This window comes from Desmodus rotundus, chromosome X, assembly GCF_022682495.2.
Source record: "Desmodus rotundus isolate HL8 chromosome X, HLdesRot8A.1, whole genome shotgun sequence".
In the NCBI taxonomy this organism is placed as follows: domain Eukaryota; kingdom Metazoa; phylum Chordata; class Mammalia; order Chiroptera; family Phyllostomidae; genus Desmodus; species Desmodus rotundus.
This window is the reverse complement of record NC_071400.1, coordinates 58,963,100-58,982,879: the sequence shown is the minus strand read 5'-3', so window position 1 is coordinate 58,982,879 and position 19,780 is coordinate 58,963,100. Positions and strand designations below refer to the sequence as shown.

The following is a 19,780-nucleotide window of genomic DNA, read 5'->3' as shown; positions in this document are numbered from 1 at the left end:
ACCACCCCCTGCACTCAGCTGCAGCAGCGAACCCTTGCCCAGGAAGATATCCAGCCTGCACAGGGGGCAGGGCCAAGGTGGGGAGCAAGGGGCGGGGCGAGTGGGAGGAGTGAAAGTTGGAGCCCAACAAAACCCTGCACAACGCACTCGGGGAGACTGTGCATAGAGACCTCTGCACAGGTGGTCGCACCGGTCCCTGCCACAATGTTGACCAAAGTTCTCCTGATCCTCCTGGGCATGTCCATAATCCTCCCATGTAGGTGAGTCTCCATCCTGGAACCCAGGAGCCGTTCGTGCCCTCTCCCAGGGAGTGAGGCTGCCTCCAGGGACCCCCGCACCCACCTTGCCCTCAGCCCTTGTGCGGCCAGTCTCCACATCGCTTTCTCTAGGATTGGCGAGCTGGGCCACTGATAGGGCACCCAGAATGGAAGGTTGGATGCCAGCACCCTGGCCACTCCTATAGCCAGACTCTCCCTCTCCAAATGAGTGCAACGGCCAAGAGCCAGCACACCCTCGCTCCCTGAGTCTTCTGTGGGAAGAGGAGAGCAGCCCGCGGGACAACTGGTCAAGGCAGGGTCGCAGTTCTGGGCTAGAGCTGGAGTGTGGGTGAGAAGCAGTGGCTTAGGGAAAATAGCACCCAGAAAGGCATACGGGCTGGGGGACCAAAACTGTACCTAAAGTATTTGAGTGGTTAGCCAGCTTTCTCTTTCATTTTTTTTTTTTTTCCTGAGCTCTGGCAGAGTATCACGCACTGTACCAGACAACTCTCACTTTACTTGCTTCCCTCCCCTCTATTCCTCTTGGTGCCAGGCCCAGGCATGAACCCTGGTTTGATTCCCACCCCAGCTATCCACCTCATCTCTTCTATCCCCAGCCTCCCCCTTTCTTCCTCATAACCCTTCCACCCCTACCCAGACCGCCTCTCAAAGCACCTTGCTGGTCTTAGGCCAACTGGAGCTAGAGGCTGGGAATATTGTTCTCTGAAGTCTGTGATTTGGGTCCTGGATTTAAGTCTCTACCTATTTTTCCAAAGGCTATCAGCAGGTTTCCTTTGAGTAGCCAGCTTCCCTTGTATTTTCTTCTGACCTGGGACTTTGCTAGGAATATTGTTCCCTGCATTTCTGGCATTTTAGGGTGGAAGATGACTGCTTCATATTTTTTGGAGGGTTTCTCACTGACAGGGAACTGTCCAGTGTTCCTAGCTTCCTAATCTGTCTAGCACTCTCGAAGTCTCCATGGCACTGGGCTTGTGTGTTGCTTATCTGTGTTAGGGTAAGGGGAGATGGCTTCTCTCCCCACCTTAGAATGATTTAGTTCCTTAAGGGAGGGGCTATTTGGCTCCCCGCTGGTTCACTGGTGCCATGACTTGGGAAAGGTGGTCCCCTTAGCAAAGGCTTAGTAAATATTTCTGAATTCGTGCTAAGAGTTTCTAGTTATCCACATCTATCTAGATGTGAAATAGACTGGTTGGGAGAGCTAACATGATAACTGGCTAGGGTAAAAGAGAGGTGGACATTGAGGCAGAAGGAGGGAGGGGGAGGAGAGAGAGAAACAACCAGAGAGATGGGCTGTTGAGATGGAAACTACCTTTCTAGCCAGAGGGAAGGGCTGCAGTAACTGATGTTCAAACACGGTCAACATGGCAACCTGTGATGTCAAAAATCTGGGGAGGGGGCAGTGCGTTGTGCCAGCAAGGGCCATATTGGACCAGGAATACTTGTTCTGGTCAAGGTTCAGCCTGAAATCAAATGTGTGACTTTTGGCACAGCCCTTCCCTCATCTGGGCCTTGATTTCTCCATCTTTAAGGAGGAAAAGAGGGATAATTTGGAAAAAAACAAACAATCCAGTGGTCCTTCCCTCCTCCCAGCCAGCTCAGTGGGGGCAGGGAGTGCAGAAATTCAACTTCATCTTGGACCATTGCACCTAAAGGAGGGATGTGAGTGCCTGAAAAGCTCCCATGGAATGATCCCACTAGTCCAGTGCATGAGTGTTTTTCAAGTTTTTGTTATTTCTTGCTGAGAAAGTGGGCTTAATGGCTGGCTGAGGAAAGCATGCATTGCAGCAGTTCCTTAATCCAAAGGATCCCAGGATGAGAGTGATTTTGCTTGTTGTTTGCTGTTGTTGTTGTTGTTTTAACTTAGAAAAGCTAATTGTAGAGTTATAGCAACCTCAAGACCCTCTGATAACATTTTCATTGTAGAATAGTCTAGCAGCAGGGGGGCTTTGGTTATCCCAGGCTTTTGCTTATTTGCCTCTTGAATCTCGGGGTTTTTGTATTTGGCCTCAGACATCTGGAAAGGGCTTCTGCAGGTTCTTGGATGGTCTTGGCTGGCAGTGCCAGTCCTGAGTATTCCATACTTCTAGCCATGTCACTCATTTTGCAGGATCTCAAGCCCCTGTTTTCCCTCCTCCCTTCCCAAAGTGGTTGGTATGATATATTTAGGAGACTGGGGGGAAACCTCCGGAGAAGAGAACATCTCTGCATGTAGTATTTGGAAATGGAAACTGCTTTTCCTAAAGCCAGTTCTCCCCTTGCCCACAACGGGAATTAGCCACTTTGGACATGAGAAATGGCATAGACTTAGCACATCTCTATGCCAGTTAAGCATTCTAAGAACTTAAAATAGTACAGGAAAATGCATTTTGCTGCTCAAGGTGGCAGTCCCTTGGTCTGCAGTACAGAAGCTATGTCCATATCTCCTGCCCTGTTAACCCCCACATTTTAGGAAACAAATTTTCTGATGGCTTTTTAAAAAAAATAATCATTCTGGAGGTTTAATACCCAAATATAAAAGTATAGAAACTTGAGTGAACAGCTCAGTGGATTTTCACAAAGTAAACATGCCCATGTAATCCCCACTAGAGCAGAGAATAGGACCTTCTAGTCACTTTTACCCCTACCCCCTACAAACCTCACCACATGCCCCCTCCCAGTCCACTCCTCCCAAAATGAAACTACTCTCCTGCTTTACAGTATCACAGATTGGGTTTTTTGATAGCTTTTTAAAAAAGTTTTACTTATAATTTTTAAAGACATATAAAAGTAGAGGGAACAATAGAGTGAATCTCCTTGTACCATCACCAGCCTCATTAATTATCAACTTATGGCCACTCTTATTTTCTCTGTATTCAACACACTCTCCATTTCCAGCTTAAATTATTTAAAAACAAATTTCATGCATTATATCATTTTATGTGTAATTATTTTAATATGTATTCCTAGTCATAAGTACTCCAAAAACATAATAAAATACCACCATTAACACCAAAAATTTTAGAATAATTTCTTCATGCTGAAAAACTATCTAGTCAGTGTACAGAACACTCCTATTGTGTCATAAATATTTTTTGTTTTGTTGTTCTTTGTTTTTTAGTCTGCCTTTTAAAATTAGTGTCTGAATAAGGTATATATATTAACATTTTTATTTTTCAAAACACTTCTTATTGCATTAGAATATATATTCATAAAAGTGCTGAAATCATAACTGTACAGCTGATGAGTTATCAGAAAATGACCACACCGATATCAAGACACACACATTAGAAACTAGAACACAATAAGAACCTCAGAAGCCCCCTGACACCCACTTCCTGAGTACCTCCCAGTAAACAACCTCTACTAAATACATTGGCAGGTAGTTTTTAAAATTTTTTGTGTTACTTAATTTTAAAATTATTATTATTATTATTATTATTATATTAACTATTATTTTTGACTGTGTGGTGCATGTCTGTGGTTGTCAAGTTGAATTTCTGTTGACCATCTATTTCCTAGACAACAGTCTCTGGGTAAAGGACTCTTGCCTTTTCTTAGTGCTTAGAGCTTTACCCCCATCCCCAAACTCCAACTCCAATGCAATGAGCATCATGAAACTAAAGAAATGCAGAATATTCCCACACTGTTCCAGCTATCTCTGGGACAGGCTTCTTTGGCTTTCCTGAGCATTCCTCAGCAGTCCTGGCCCTTTGTCTGCCCATTTACTCCCCTATGGTGCTGGTCAGGGACCAAACCTAGTAACTGCAGTTGATTGGCCAGAACGTAAACACTGATTCCTTCATCATTTTAAAGAAAAATTTCTTTTAAAATATTGGGCTCTGTTTTGTTATCGACTGTTTAAAATAAAAACTTTCATAAAAAGGGATAGCATAGAAACTTCCCAAAGAGCAGCAAAATTTAGAAGAAATAAATAAGTATAATCTGTACTGCTTTCATAATTTACTGTTGCTAGTCACTCTATGCATTGGGTTGCAGATTATTTTGTTTTGCTTCTGTCCCAAAAGGCACAAACTGAGGCCTCTAGAGAGTAAAAGACAGAGCTTCAGTTTTTGTTTTTGTGCTCTAAGATCGAAGGACTTCATGTTGAATCAGAAAAGAGATCTTCTGCCCATCATGATGATATCTATGGCCACAAACCACAGGATCCCAAAAAGAAGCTCCCCTCTGAAGAAATAAAGCCCACTGCTATTGCTAACCATCACAGACTTGAAAAATTACCAGCAGCCACTCAAATCCTGGACAGTATCCTGAATAACTATGATTACAAACTGCGCCCTGGCATTGGTGGTGAGTAACAGAACATAGTTCTTCCTACCCAGAAGGGAGGGTGTTTGAAGGTATAAGAATGGAGAATGAGCCTAGGCTATAGGTGAGGGTGCCATGCAGTTGGGCAGGAATATCTGTTGCTTACCTGTCAGGTAAGAGAGATAGACTATAGTCTTAGCAATGCCATTGACGTGAGTCTAGACTTTTCCTTTCCTTCACCCCCAGTTTTTCCAGATATAAAATGAGATAACTGGACTGACTGATATGAACTTTAAAGTATGTCTGACTCTTAACAATGTATGAAATGACTCTTGCCATGAAAGGACAAAGAAATAGCATTGGATAATTGAAACCATGGAGCCTAACCCTTATCCATCTCCCTTTTTCTCCCCTCTGACCACACCCTTCTCTGCCCCATTCTCCTGTTGGACACTTACCTCTGCTACTTCTGCTTCCTTTACAGAGAAGCCCACTGTGGTCACTGTTGAATTCTCTGTCAACAACCTTGGTCCTATCTCTATCCTGGACAAGGTAAGTACTGGGCTTTGATATAGTATCTCCTAGCCTAGCGAACTGATCCATGAGGCCTTTTACATACTTGTTTTGGGGGCTCTGTACATCTGTAACACAAGTTTGGAGTTGGGGAGAGATATTATAACCAACACTGACTTGAGAAGGAAGCTAGGAAAGGTAAGTAAGTTCCTCACTGCCTGAAGAGTACCTTCAGAATCCTGACTACATCTTTCAGTCTTTCTTTCAAAATAAAAATAATAAAGCAACTTTATATACCACAATGGAATGGCTCATTTCTTCTGATAATAATTTTCATGGACTAAAATTTAGAATTACCAACTATTGCTCTAAGGCTGTTTTTCTAATGTTTCCCTGGTTCCTTCTCTTTTTTCTACTGCAATCATTCTAGTGTCAGTACTGTCCCCTGTTCACCTTCATTATCTCCCATCTGAAATAAGCAAAATTCAAGGTTTCTGCCTATCCCTGTCCACCAACTAACTGGGCCTCCTGAGTGATGTGCTTTCTGCAATTCTGACCCTGCTTAAAGCATGAAATTTAACCCCATACTCTAGCAGTCAAGGCCCTCCATGGGTGAAGTCAACCCAGGAATCTGCTTTTATTTCTTTTAATCCCATTAGAGACCATGTGCTCTATTCACACTAGACTATGGGCATTCCCAAAATATCTTGTGCCTCTGAGTCATTGTTCAAGCTATTTCCTGTTTGGTATGTCATTGCTCTGGTTTTCTATTTGTCATAAAACTTATCCTTTAGGATCTAGTTCACATAACATCTCTTTCATGGCATCCTTCCTGATCTCCACGATTATTTGTTTCTCCCTTCTTACATCATACTCCTCCTTTTGGCATTTAGATCTTTCTAGCTTATATCTCAGTTGTTTACTTGATCTTCCTCACCTAATTATATTGTAATTATGTGCTCTATGTCTGCCTTGCTCCCTTGACTATGGGCTCTTTAATGTCAAGGACTCAGTATATGTTAGCTGAACAAATGAATTATGAAAGATATTCTGCAAAAGTCACTTTCATATGCCTAGCCTTATAATGAAAAAAGCTGTGGTAACCATCTCCATTGTAGCCATAGACTTGGCTTGGTCCAGGTCAGACACTATTTTAGTTTGTCTGGTATACAATAGGTATCATTGGGTGAGCTCAGAGTCTAGGTTCTGAGATAGTATTTGCAAATAGATACTCAAAGGTCAGTAAGCATTTATGGTAGATCAAGGTGATTATATAAACTGAGTGGAAGAATGATGTCCCCCCTGTGATGCTTTATTTGCAAAGGTTCTTGAGGCATGGTGTACTTATATATTTCTATGTAACAAATTACCCCCAAAACACAGGATCTCATTTTTTTATCCTTACCCGAGGACATACTTATTGACTTTAGAGAGAGGGAAAGGGAGGGAGAGAGATAGAGGGAGCAAAACATTGGTGTGAGAGAGAAACATCAATCAGATGCCTCTCACATGTGCCCTGACTGGGGATCAAACCCACAACCCAGGCAAGTGCCCTGACTGGGAATTGAACCTGCAACCATTTGGCCCATAAGACAATACTCCTAACAACTGAACCACACTGGCCAGGTCCAAAAAACACAAGCTCTTAAAATAACAAATAGTCATTAGCTCACAGCTCATATGGGTTTAGAATCCAGGCATGATTTAACTGGGTCCTCTGTTTCAGAGTCTCTTACAAAGCACAGGTAAGGTGTCAATTGAGGCTGACATCTCACCTTAAGGCTCAACTGAGAGAAGATCCACTTTCAAGTCCTCATATATTTGTTGGCAGGATTTAGTCTGTTCTGGCTATTATCTGGAGGTCTCCCACAGTCCTTGCCATGTAGGCCTCTCCACAGGATAGCTCACAACATGCAGTTGACTTCCCTCAGAGTGAGCAAAAGCATGATAAAAGGTGTTCAAATTGGAAGTCACAAACTTGTAATTTAATTTTGGGAGTGACATCACATTGCTTCTGTGGTATTCTGTTCATCAGAAGCAAGTCATTAAGTCCAGCCTACAGTCAAGTGGATAATATTACACAAGGGCATGAACACCAGGAGGTGAAGATCATTGGAGGCCTTCTTAGAGTCTGTCTCCTATACATGGCCATGATCAAGTAAAGGCCTATACCAACTAGAATGGAATTCTTGGAAATAACAAGGAAGAAGAGAAGCATGAGAGCAGACAAATCTTTTTGAGTTTCTGTCGACATTTTAAAGTTTTTTTTTTTCTTTCCATCAGATTTACATTTTGCCATTATCAATGTGCTTACCACTAAATGGGTATGGATTTAGCAATTAGTTTGACTTAAATTGTTGGAATACTAAGAAACACTGGGTTCTCAGCACAATCCAGAGGTGGAGGTCTTGTGGTCCCACCATCATGGTCACTGTTTACTCTTAATAGAAAATGGATCTTTCAGGTCATTAGTGTGGGGATGGAGAAAGTGGCCTGAAGAGTAGTGGAAAATTTGTGGCTACAACCTCCTTGCTATTTGTGTAAGATATAAATTTTGGGGGGAACCAATTTCTATCATCTGCAAGAAGCCTTGTGGCAGCAGAGCAGTAGCCCTATTTATAGTAGCTGAATGCCCTATCTCTTCTTGCTTTGCTCCTATTAATGTTGGTAGCATTGGCCTCACCTGAGGTGCCAGAAGTGCTGATACCTGACAACCCCAAGTAATACAGTCTAAACCTCTGGCATCTAACACACAACTGGTTAAAAGAGGAGCCAACAACTTGATTTTCTTTGTCCAGTAAGGTGGTGCTTTAGCTACATGCCTTTAGAAGATTTCAAACACTTATGTGGTATTAAAGTTCCTGAGAAGTCTGGCCTTCTACATAGTTCCAAATTGCTCTTTAAAGCTTTGGTGGGGGGGTCCAAGTTCTTGAACCACCTACTTTTCCCTGGTGACACTATAGAGTCCTATGATTGGTGTGGCAAGGTTATGAGTCCCCAGCATTCTGTTACACAGTAGGAGTAGTTGTTTCAGGGTTGAGTTTCAACACCTTTCAGTCAGATGTTATGTAGAAAACAGGAATTGTCCTCAGGAAATAAACCTGAACCCACAGCATGTGGATTTAAATAAAATGTTTCTACCAGTCTCCTGACTTGAGCTGGAAGAGAGTGACCAGTCTGGGAATGACTTTTCATCACAGTATCAACAGTTGGTAAAGCTGCTTCTTGCTGTGGTAATTATCATAAATTATTCTAATTAAGCCAGTTCTCTGACACTGAATTTCTAGAGTTTCAGCTGAGCTAAACAAGATGTACATCCCAAGCTCCCTTGTCAAACTAGGGAAAAATTGAACTGTTAACTCTCGGCTGATGTGTAGTGAACTTACACTTGGTATCTTCTTCAAAAAAATTAAATGCTTATTTGAAACATTATAACATAGAGCAGGAGCACAACATGGATTGTGGAGGGGAAGGTTTCTCCTGACAACTAAACACTTCACATGGCCTGAGAACAAAGGAGGTTCTGCAGGCCAAGTTGGAACTGCCAGCCACTTGGGACTGTAGAAACATTCTGAAGGCTGGAGGGACCAGGCGGGGCAGGGCTGAGGGCTCCTATGTGAATGGTAGACAGGTTCTGCCACCTTTTTTCTGTCTGCTTTTTTGGACTACTCCAGGGAGCATTCTCAGTTTGGGAGGCAGAATACCAGAAATTTGGCAGCAGTTGTTACCACCTTTTGGCCTGGGCAGCAAAGATAAGCAGGGACTGTCTTGACCATATCCCTGTAGGCTCTACTGGCCTCCAGGTTTGTGGGTATCTGGTTGGAGTTCATTGTTTGATGCAGGATAACTCATGGTAAAGACTTAGGGATTCTGCAGAGGGAAATTGGACCTCAGTACCCAAAGGAATTGTAGGTGCAAGTGAAGTAAACACTGGAGAGGAAGATTGGTGAAGGTTGTAGCAGGACAAGGCTATGGTAAGGGTGCTCTGAGCATCAATGTGCTCTCAATAACTATTTGTGTGACTTTGGACAGGTCCCTTTTTGTCTGAGCTGCAGTTGGGATGTGGTTGGGCTAGCCCCCAAGGTTCTACCTTGGCCTAGTTCTGGTACTTGTTGTTCAAGCTGCTTGCAGTTCTGTTAAGTCTGGTTTTCTCTCCCTTTGATGCCAGTGGTGCAAATTTCTAGCTGCTCATGATTCTTATTAAAAATCCACCTTGATCTTGATGTTTAACAGACAGCTTATGCAATAGACAATATATGAAGACCAAATAATCATGGATACACACACACACACCGATTCAGAGGTTAGTTGTCCTTGTTTAAACAGAAAAACAAAACAAAACAAAAAATGATTCAGAAAACATGAGACTAAATAGACATTTCTCTCATGACTCAAAGCACTTCATTTATTTAAAAACATAATTTTGAAGGATGAAGAATTTCAGTTAATTAACACCTGTGTTCCCCAAATAAAAGCTGAAAGGGGAAACTTTGCTGTAGATAATGAAAGGTGTGTGTGTGTGTGTGTGTGTATCTGTGTGTGTGTGTGAACGTTTGAAATGATTTTGAGATGAGACCTTTGATTTGCTATGAAACTGAGGGGACTGAAAGGGTTTTAACCTGACTGGAGTAGCACCACATCCCTAGAAGGGAGTGGTGATGTGATGATCCTGGCCTATGCAATTAAGCCACCATTGTCTGTTTCTACATGAAATGTATCTTCCTAAACTGTCATCCATTTAGGAATATTCCTTTCTTTTTTGAAATACCTGGAAATAAAAAACTCCTACAGCCAAACTTATTCTGCTTTCCTCCATGCAAAGCTGAGTGGGTTCCTATCTGCTTGATAGGCCTGTCACAGAATGCCATAGGAATGTTCTTTGCACAGTCCCAAGTGTGTGCTTTATTTTATCCTTTCCAACAGGAATACTCCATTGACATCACCTTCTGCCAGACTTGGTATGATGATCGCCTCCGTCACAATGGCATCTTTGACAGCTTTGTTCTGAGTGATGACATGGTGAGCCAGTTATGGATCCCAGATACCTTTTTTAGGAATTCTAAAAGGACTCAAGTATATGCGCTCACCATGCCCAACCAGATGGTCCGTATCCACAAGGATGGCAAGGTGTTGTACACAGTTAGGTATGTCAAACCTCTGGAGTCTTACTTCTTGGGACTCTTCCTCCCCTTCTGAGAATTTTCACCAAGGAAACATGGGCAGAGATTCCATCATGAATGATACTTCTAAGAGCCTTTTCAAGCTTTCTTAGACAATGAACTCAACTCCCTTATGTACAGATACAGACACTAAGGCCTCAAAATAAAAATATATTGCTTAAGGCTACACACCAAGTTCATGGGCAGAGCTGGGACTGGTACCAGTTACTTGGCTCCAAGTCCAGAGCTCCCTACTAGAATGTATCAGTATGACTGCATTGCCTGGACAATTCCATCCTAAGTGGGCACTGGATATAAAAACCCATTCACAGTGGTGGAATTATGTAGGTAGAACAGTAACACAGTGATTGGAAAGATAGCAAAAAAGAGGCTGGATACCTGAATGTCTGGCAGGGAAAAGTTGTGAATGGGTGGTGTGGGGCTGGGGAGGTGGTAGAGAGTGGAAGAGTGATGACAGGTCCTGGAAGCTGGCAGAGGCAAGAAACAAAAGCCCATCTAAGTCGGCCCCTACAGTTCTCTGATGATAGAGACCATGGTAGCCAGATACTTACATGCTGCAATATTTTTACATGCTGTTCTTTCTCTCTTTTTGTCTTTCCTTTGAGCTCTTTGTTACAAATCCCACTGTTACCACTCATTGCTGGTGGTCCCTGGGCCCATGTTAGATGGATACTTAAGTGCTCAGAGCCAGCCTAATGAGACTTCTTTCTTCCTTCCAGGATGACCATTTTCTTTCTCCCTTCCAGGATGATCATTGATGCTGGATGTTCAATTCACATGCTCAAATTTCCAATGGATTCTCACTCTTACCCTCTGTCTTTTTCTAGTTGTGAGTACCTCCTTAGGTTTCTGGAACCCCAGATTCATTCTGAGCCCCTTCTTTTTCTCATCCTGCCCTTTACATTTCTTCTAAGCTGGTGCCAAGTTTGTCCAGGACCTCCCCATCCATGTTCATCTCCTTTCCTGCTGACAATACTGTGTTGCTAAACCTGGACCTCATGTTGGGTTTCTCCCTCTCCCTTTCACTCCACCTCAAGTCCATCACCTGCTTCTGAAGTGTATCTCATGTATGTCTGCTCCTCTCCATCTCCACTGTCACTATCTTGGTTTAGGTCTTTGTCATCTTCCACTTGGACTTTTGCAATATTTTTACTTTGAAACTGAACATGTCCAAAATTAAATACATTGTCTACTCCCAACCCCTACCCCCAAAACAAATGTGTTGCTTCTGTGTCCCTACTTATCTCATTGAAGAAAGGTATCACCACCTACTCAGTTGTTCAAGCCAAGAACTTTGATGCTTCCTTCCCCTTCACCTTTTACATCTAGTCAATTACATTATGTTGGTTTTCCCTTCCAAATCTCTCGATCCTGTCTGTTCCTCTGCATTTTCATTGCCACAGCTTTAAATCCTGCCTTCATTCATTTTATTATGCATGGATTACTGCCCTGGCCTCCCAAAACTGGTATCCCTGTCAATAGGCCATCTTCATATTATGACCAGAGAGATCTAGCTGAAGAATAATTTAGACTAGGTCACTTCTTAGTTTCAAATCTTTTCTTAACCCTCATGTATCAGTTCTAAATCATTATAATGTTCCTCAAGGCCCTTCATAAATTGGCCCCTGCTACCTACTCTTTCATATCTCATTTAACCTCTTTAAGCTAGCCTCCCTGAACTTTTGGCATTTCCATAATACATCAGACCTGTTCATCTTTAGAAAACCCTCCTCACCCCCTCATCCTCATCCGTATAGAGAAAACTGATTCAACTTTTAAGAGTTATTGGGAATGTCACCATCTCTATGATGTCTTTTCTGGGTGTGTTGCTAAGTGATCTCTCCTCCTGTTTCCCTACTGTCCCAGGAGAAGAGGTTTCTCAGAAAAATTGCAAGAATTATAGATGTATACTCACTGTCTTACTCAATAATTCTCAGAACAATTGCAAGAATTATAGATGTATACTTACTGTCTTACTTAATAAAATGTGAATGCTTGAAGGCAAGGTTCCTGCCTTGTTCATCTCTGTATTTCCAGCACAGGGCCTGGTACTGAGGGATGCTCAGTAAATGCAGTAATTGAATGGATTTCAACAATAAGGTAAGAGAGACAAGGTACCACACTGGTGAGGCCAGAGTCAGGACTCCAAAGCATTGCTCAGACTCCATGCTGGTGAAGACCTCTCTGGGGTTTCCCAGTCTCACATGAGTGACCATCCTTCCCACATTTCTTTACAGTTTCCTATCCTGAGGATGAGATGATATACAAGTGGAAATATTTCAAGATTGAAATCAATGAGAGTAATTCCTGGAAGCTCTTCCAATTTGATTTTACAGGAGTGAGCAATGAGACTGGAACCATCTCTACCATAGCTGGTAAGTGCCCCTTTGGAACCAGAGCTAGGCTTTGAAGGGTGGTAGGGATGAGTGGAAGTGGTCATCCATACATACAAATGCTGTGTAATCATTCCACAGAAATATTGAAGAACATGGCTCCAGTCTTGTTAATGCTAATCACTTACAACTGTTTGCAGAGGAAACCAAGACTTTGTAACTACATCTCAATTTTATCTGCATAAAAGTAAGTGCTTTGCCAAGCCCTGCAGAGGGTAGGTAAATAAATAAAGTTATAAGGAGGGGACTTCCCCCCAAACATAATTTATTTATTAAAACATTATGTATTTATTCTTACATATTTAAACTTCAGTCACCTTCAAAGACCTGTCCATTTGATGCAATACACATATTGAGAATTTTTTTCCACTGCCCCAAACAGTTTTTGAACTCGTTGATTTTGATGCCTTTTACTTCTTGTGCCGTTCTTTGTTTTGTCTTTTCCACATTGGCAAAATGTTCCCCTTTGAGAACATTTTTCATCTGGGGAAACAAACAAAAAAGTCACTCGGGGAGAGATCAGGTGAATAGGGAGGGTGTGGCATGGGAACCACGCCGTTTTTAGTCAAAAACTGCTGAACACTCAGTACAGTGTGGGAAGGTGCACTCATAAATCACCCATCATGAAGTGGGTAAACGTGTTGAAAGAGTCTTCAAAAAAATTCACTGAAGCCCTGGCTGGTGTGGCTCAGTGGACTGAGCACTGGATTGTGAAGCAAAGGGTCGCTGGTTCAATTCCCAGCCAGTGCACATGCCTGGGTTGCAGGCCAGGTCCCCAGTGAGGGGCATACAAGAAGCAACCACACAAGAGACAACCACACAGTGATGTTTCTCTTCCTCTCTCTTCCTTCCCCCTCTGTCTAAAAATAAATAAATAAAATTCTTTAATTCACTGAAGCCAAATGTAGCCTCTCACAACACCATCTGTTCTAGTACATTGATACCAGACACAGATGGGTTCCTAGAACACTCACCTAGTGGGGGAAGCTACAAGGGGTCTGCCCTCCAGAAGATAATTCCCAGTTTTGGGGGGTTCCTCATAGTATATTGTTGTCAGAATTTACAAGTAGCTTTCTCATGCAGACCGCTCAATTTTAAGTCTTTGTTACCACTAACTTCCTCCTGACTTTGGGGAATGAAGTGAATATGAGTTCTCTACACCCAGAACCAATTCAGTTGGCTGAGTGGGAAGCAAAGTATGTCTTGATAAGGAGGTGGAGATTAGAGTTCCAACATCAGCTAGGTGAGGGCTGGGGTAATATGGAGGAGGTTTCAGCAGCTACAATGGCTGGTGCATCATTTATTTTAAAGGAGCAGCCCTGACAAGCACAGATTACTATCAAAGACTTCATGGTAAATTCGATATGAATATGTTGTTATCACTGGTGTTCTGACCTAGTCCCTAAGAAGGACCAGAGGGGAGGGTCCTGGGTCTCTTAAACATTAGTTCTCATCTAGGTGTGAGCATCTTTGCTTGTGTTCCTAAGTGATTTGAATGAGGAGCCGAGGGACTTACTCAGGGTTCCCAAAGCAGCCCTGGAAAGCCCCTTCACACATACTGACCAAGTCAGGGCAGCAGAGGCACTGCCCACATCGTTTCCAGAATGTGGATGAAGCCAGTAACCCAACCAGATATTTACCAATGGAGATGTTTTGCTTTGTTTCCATGAGGCTAGGCAGAAAATTTGTTTTTGCTTTACTTGTTTAGTTGGTCACTGGGTGAGTGATAGCTCATGGTCATCTGGCTAGAGCTTTGATTGCCCAGTACTAGGCAGGTGGAGAGTTCTGCTTTATAAATGCTTTTCTTTTTCTTGGGAATTCTGGGTAAGCAGTTTTACTACCTTCGACTTGGGATCCTTGATCTTCTACCAACTAAACATTGGCCTGCCTCTTGCCTTTCTTCACCTCAGTTTCCCCAGACAGATAAGACCCATCATCAAATGTGGCAGAGGAAACAAGGCCCAGGGACTTTCAAGTCACTAGTGGTTCCATTTAGTAGATGGTTGTGCATTGTTTCAAAATGGTACCCTAAAGACCACAAAGCCCCAGAGCCAGTATCATCACCAAAGCAGTGACAGTAGGTAAGCACCAGCCCTCCATGGGAGAGAGGAGGGTTCTTGGGGAGAAATAAAAAGGGCCTTTTCTCTTCCACTAGAAACTAGTTGATCTGGAATCATGGTTTCTCCAGTATCAGTTATCTTTGGGACTGATCCCAAACTCTTTCTCTTCCAGTCAGCTCAAAGGCAGTACTCTCCATAAGGAGCAAACTTATGAACTAAGCTCTTAAAGGTTTGGAATGCAGTGGTATCTTGCTACTCTTCCTACTTTTGGCCTATACCCTGAGAATTTCTGTTTCAGAAGGCTCTCAGAAGTTCCAGCCTTCAATAATGGCTGTTGATTCTCTAATGGAATTTTACCTGCAATTAGGACTTCACTTTCTTGAAAGGGAGTTTCTTCCTTCTCTAGACAATTCTGTCCATCAGAAAACACCTTGTTCATCTGAAATTGGACTCTCTGGAACTTCCATCCAACAGACATAGTTTATTTTCCCCTAAAACTATAGAGCTTACAGTAAGTTCAATCACTTTTCCACAAGGTCAAGATTAAATGACCACTATCACGGTTCCAGCCTTAAATCATATTGTTCTATATGCTATAAAGTCCTAGTTCCTTTCTACTCCCTTGTTATTCAAAAGTTTGGGTACACTCATTCTTCTAGCCCAAGTCCTCTGGACACAGTGTATTTTTTAAAATATATTTTATTGATTATGTTATTACAGCTGTCACATTTTTTCTCCCCTTTATTCCCTTCCACACTGCACCCCCTCCCACCAGCATTCTGCCCCCCTTAGTTCAAGTCCACGGGTCACGAATATAAGTTCTTTGGCTTCTCTATTTCCTATCCTATTCTTAGCCTCCCCATATCTATTTTGAACCTACATTTACACTTCTTATTGTCTGTACCTTTTGCCCCATTCTCCTTCCTCCCCATCTCTGATGATAACCCTCCATGTGATTTCCACTTCTGTGATTCTGTTCCTATTCTAGTTGTTTGCTTAGTTTGCTTTTGTTTTTGTTTAAGCTCAATTCTTGAGAGTTGTGAGTTTGGTGTCATTTTACTATTCATATTTTTATCATCTTTTTCTTAGATAAGTCCCTTTAACATTTCATATAATAAGGGCTTGGTGATGGTGAACTCCTAACTTTACCTTATCTGGGATGCACTTTATCTTCCCTCCCATTCTAAATGATAGCTTTGATGGATAGAGTAATCTTGGATGTAGGTCCTTGCCTTTCATGACTTCAAATACTTCTTTCCAACCCCTTCTTACCTGCAAGGTTTCTTTTGAGAAATCAGCTGATAGTCTTATGGGAACTCCTTTGGAAGTAACTCTCTCTTTTCCTCTTGTGCTTTTAAGATTCTCTCCTTATCTTTAATTTTGAGTAATGTAATTATGATGTGCCTTGGTGTGTCCTTCTTTGGATCCAACTTCTTTGGGACTCTCTGAGCTTCCTGGACTTCCTGGAAATCTATTTCCTTTGCCAGATTGGAGAAGTTCTTTATCATCATTATTTTTTCAAATAAGTTTTCAATTTCTTGCTCTTCCTCTTCTCCTTCTGGCATCCGTATGATTCAGATGTTGGAACATTTAAAGTTGTCCCAGAGGTTCCTAAGCCTGTTTTCATTTAAAAAAAAAATTCTTCCCTCTTCATTTTGTTCTGGTTGAATGTTTATTTCTTCCTTCTGCTCCAAGTCACTGACTTGAGTCCTAGTTTCCTTCCTTTCACTGTTGGTTCCCTATATATTTTTCTTTATTTCACTTTGCATAGCCTTCACCTTTTCCTCTATTTTGTGACCATACTCAACCATTTCTGTGAGCATAGTGATTACCAGTGTTTTGAACTCTGCACCTGATAGTTTGGCCATCTCTTCATCACTTAGTTCTGTTTTTGGAGCTTTGATCTGTTCTTTCATTTGGGCCATATTTCTTTGTCTCAGCATGCTTGTTGTGTTGTAAGGGGCATAGCCTTAGGTGTTCACCTGGGCGGGACAATCCACATGGCTGCGTTGTGGTGCTATATGTGGAGGAGGTGTCTGAGAGGGAACAAGGCCGCTTACTCGGCTCTTGGCTGACTTTCCGTCACTTTCCCAGCCACCCACAAGCCAGTTGGGCCCTTCTGGTCCTGATTCCTGGGTGGGTGAGTTTGTGTATATTCTAGGGCCCTGTGGGTTTCTCTAATGAACTCTCTTGTGAGGCTGGGAGTTTCTCTAGCTGCCACAACCCCAGTTTACCCTCTGGGGGAGACCCTTACATTATTGCTGTAATCAATTGGTATTATTTTATGTCTTCCAGGTGATTTCATGGTTATAACTCTTTTCTTCAATGTGAGCAGGCAGTTTGGCTTTAATATCTTTCAAAACTATGTATCTTCTTCTATGACCACGATCATCTCCTGGATTTCCTTTTGGATCAAGAAAGACTCTACTCCAGCAAGGACCTCTTTAGGTAATTTGGTATGGGCACCCACCTGGGCACATAATTGCTTTCTCAGAGATCCTTTCAGCAGTGTTATATATGGATCAGTAGCTAATCCCACCTCTACTCCTATGCTTTCACAGGAATCACCTCTGTACTCACCATGACTACATTGGGTTCCTATTCCCAGAAGAATTTCCCACGTGTCTCCTATATTACAGCCTTGGATTTCTACATTGCCACCTGCTTCATCTTCTGCTTCTGTGCTCTTATGGAGTTTGCTGTGCTCAACTTCCTGACATACCACCACATGAAAACCTGTGGTTCTCCAAGACTTCACCATGTATGAGCTGGGCATGGGAGTGGTAGCAAGGCTTTGGAGTATCGAGGCATGCAAGTGAGAGCATTAGAACGTATGGCACATGAATTGCCAGCTCACTGAGTGGTGGGGAGGTAACTTGGAATGTTGGGGGGATTTAAATAAACTTTATGATGTGAAGGTAGGAATTCTGGGGGGCCAAAACTGTGCCAAGGACAGAATCTCCAGAAACTCCTGAAGCAGAAGCTAGGTTTGTTTTACCTTTCCTTGACTTTTCCCCCTTTCTTGCTCATTTCAGCTTTGTACCCATGCCAATGCCCTTACTGCTTCACGTGTCCGAGCCTACCAGCAGCAGCAGGATGCTTTTATGTGTGAGATCGAGGATACTGGGGAGGAAAGTGATGAAGAAGAGGTCCCATCTTGTCCAGCTCAGCAGTCCCTCCGCCCGAGTCTCACCCAGAGGCCTGGTGCCTGCTGCAGGTTCTGCAAATACCTGTGCATGGTCCCCAATTGTGAAGGCAGTACCTGGCAGAAGGGGCACCTCTTTATCCACATCTATCGCCTAGATAATTATTCACGAGTTATTTTCCCAGTGACCTTCTTCTTCTTCAATGTGCTCTACTGTCTTGTTTGCCTTAACTTATAGGTGCCATCTGGTACCCTGTGGGCCAGCTTCCCAACTTCCCCAGGAGATCCCACATTCCTTGCCAAGGGAGTTAGAGGAAAACAGCAGCAGCAGGAGGAGCAATTAGACTGTCTTTCCCCTGCCCCACTGGCCCATTCATTGAATCTCCTTGGCAGCCCATTTCAAGTAGAATGGTTGGCCTCTCTATTTTCCAAGGGGCATTGTTGACATTCAGGCTTAAAAATCTTAGGCTCTCAGTATCCAGCTCCCTAAGCTCATGCCCATGTATGAGCAGATAAGCTATCTCTCAACAGTGCTGACAACCACTGCTTTTTTTGAGAATCTTAACAGAGCCTTTGTGGTGCTCCAGGCCCAGCTTGGCCTCAGCCTCAAAGTGCATGGACCAGCTGCTTGCCTGTGTCTGACACCTCCTTAAGATGTTGGGCAGTGGTGTGATGAAGAGTGGAGGATTATCCCATCCTTAAGTGAGATTATTATATTCTTCATTCTATTTACCTGCCTGCCCTTCCCCTGCAGATAGAGAGACTGGCATTATCCCTTTAGGAGGAGAGCCAGCACTTCAACCTCTTTGGGACAGTACCTCCCCCCCCCCGCTACTGTGACACCTCCTTCTTCCCCACCCCATGCCAGCCTCCATCCTTCATCTGCACTACCAGTTCAATGCCTTGCATCCAGGGGTTTCTATTTTTGTGTGTGGTAATAGTAATAACCCCCCGCTTTATGTGCCAACTTCTCCCTCCTCCTTGACCTCTGTTACTGTTACTGTAACTTTCCCAGTGACTTTCCAAGCCCTGACCCACGTGCTAGGCCAATGAATGAAGGGACCTATGCTTTGCAGTGGTCATTACCTGCATTGATTGGTGCCTTAAGGCACACCAGAGGAGTTCTTCCACTTCCTTGGCCCCTGGACCCATGAGTCAGTCCACTCTTCTCCCTGGAGCACTCTCGCAATGACAATCAATCAATTGAATTCCCTTAAATTTGTATAGCACTTTACTTCTTGCAAAGCATTTTTGACAAAGTATTCTATTTTAACCTTATCACACCCCTGTGAAAGATTCAGGGCAGGATTCTTATCCCCGTTTTGCAGATGAGGACCCTGAGACACAGATTTTTGTAGTACTATGGATCTCACTGGAAACTACCCAGGAGCACACTGTCACTTTCTAGACTATGTGACAGGGCTATGCATCTCTGTTTACCATGCTTCAATTCTATAGCTTCTACTGGCACCCCAGTGGCAGGTCCCTGACTGGCAACCAGCATTGACTTGCTCAATTCCTGAGCCTCTGAAGCTCACACTGTCCCCAGTATCCAACCTCTCCTGGCTCTGGTAACCCAGTGAGGTGAATTTGGACATGCCGCAATGCTTGTATACGCTGAATGAAATCTGTGTCTGTATTTTATTGGTGGGAGGATAGGGTAGGGGTTCCATCGGCTTTTTGTCACCATCATTTGAAAGGGGAAATATATCAATAAATATATCAACAAAGCATGCAAAATGAGCTGGTTTCTCAGGCATTCAAGTTTGTTCTCAGCTTAAGTTTTAAATCTTAAGGTATTGACCCAAACCTTTGACTGTTTGCCTCTCCCATCCATGACCTACAGACCTACAAAGCATGCTTATGTGCCTGCTCTCAGAGCAGAACTGAAAGGAAGGGACTGACCAAGTGGATGGCCCCCTTTTTTTTAAAGACATTGTGCTGTCTCTTTAAAGATTTTTTAATT

At 43.0% G+C, this 19,780-nt stretch overlaps 1 protein-coding gene across 1 annotated transcript; it reads left to right on the top strand.

The window, feature by feature from the left end:
* Window positions 1-204: 204 nt before the first annotated feature.
* On the top strand, window positions 205-18,052 carry GABRE (gamma-aminobutyric acid type A receptor subunit epsilon). Its single transcript, XM_024551205.2, is given in 9 exon segments — window positions 205-264; window positions 4,346-4,565; window positions 5,008-5,075; window positions 9,960-10,180; window positions 10,963-11,045; window positions 12,454-12,591; window positions 16,965-17,117; window positions 17,231-17,436; window positions 17,705-18,052. Coding segments are annotated over 9 exon segments (1,497 nt in total).
* Window positions 18,053-19,780: the final 1,728 nt, after the last annotated feature.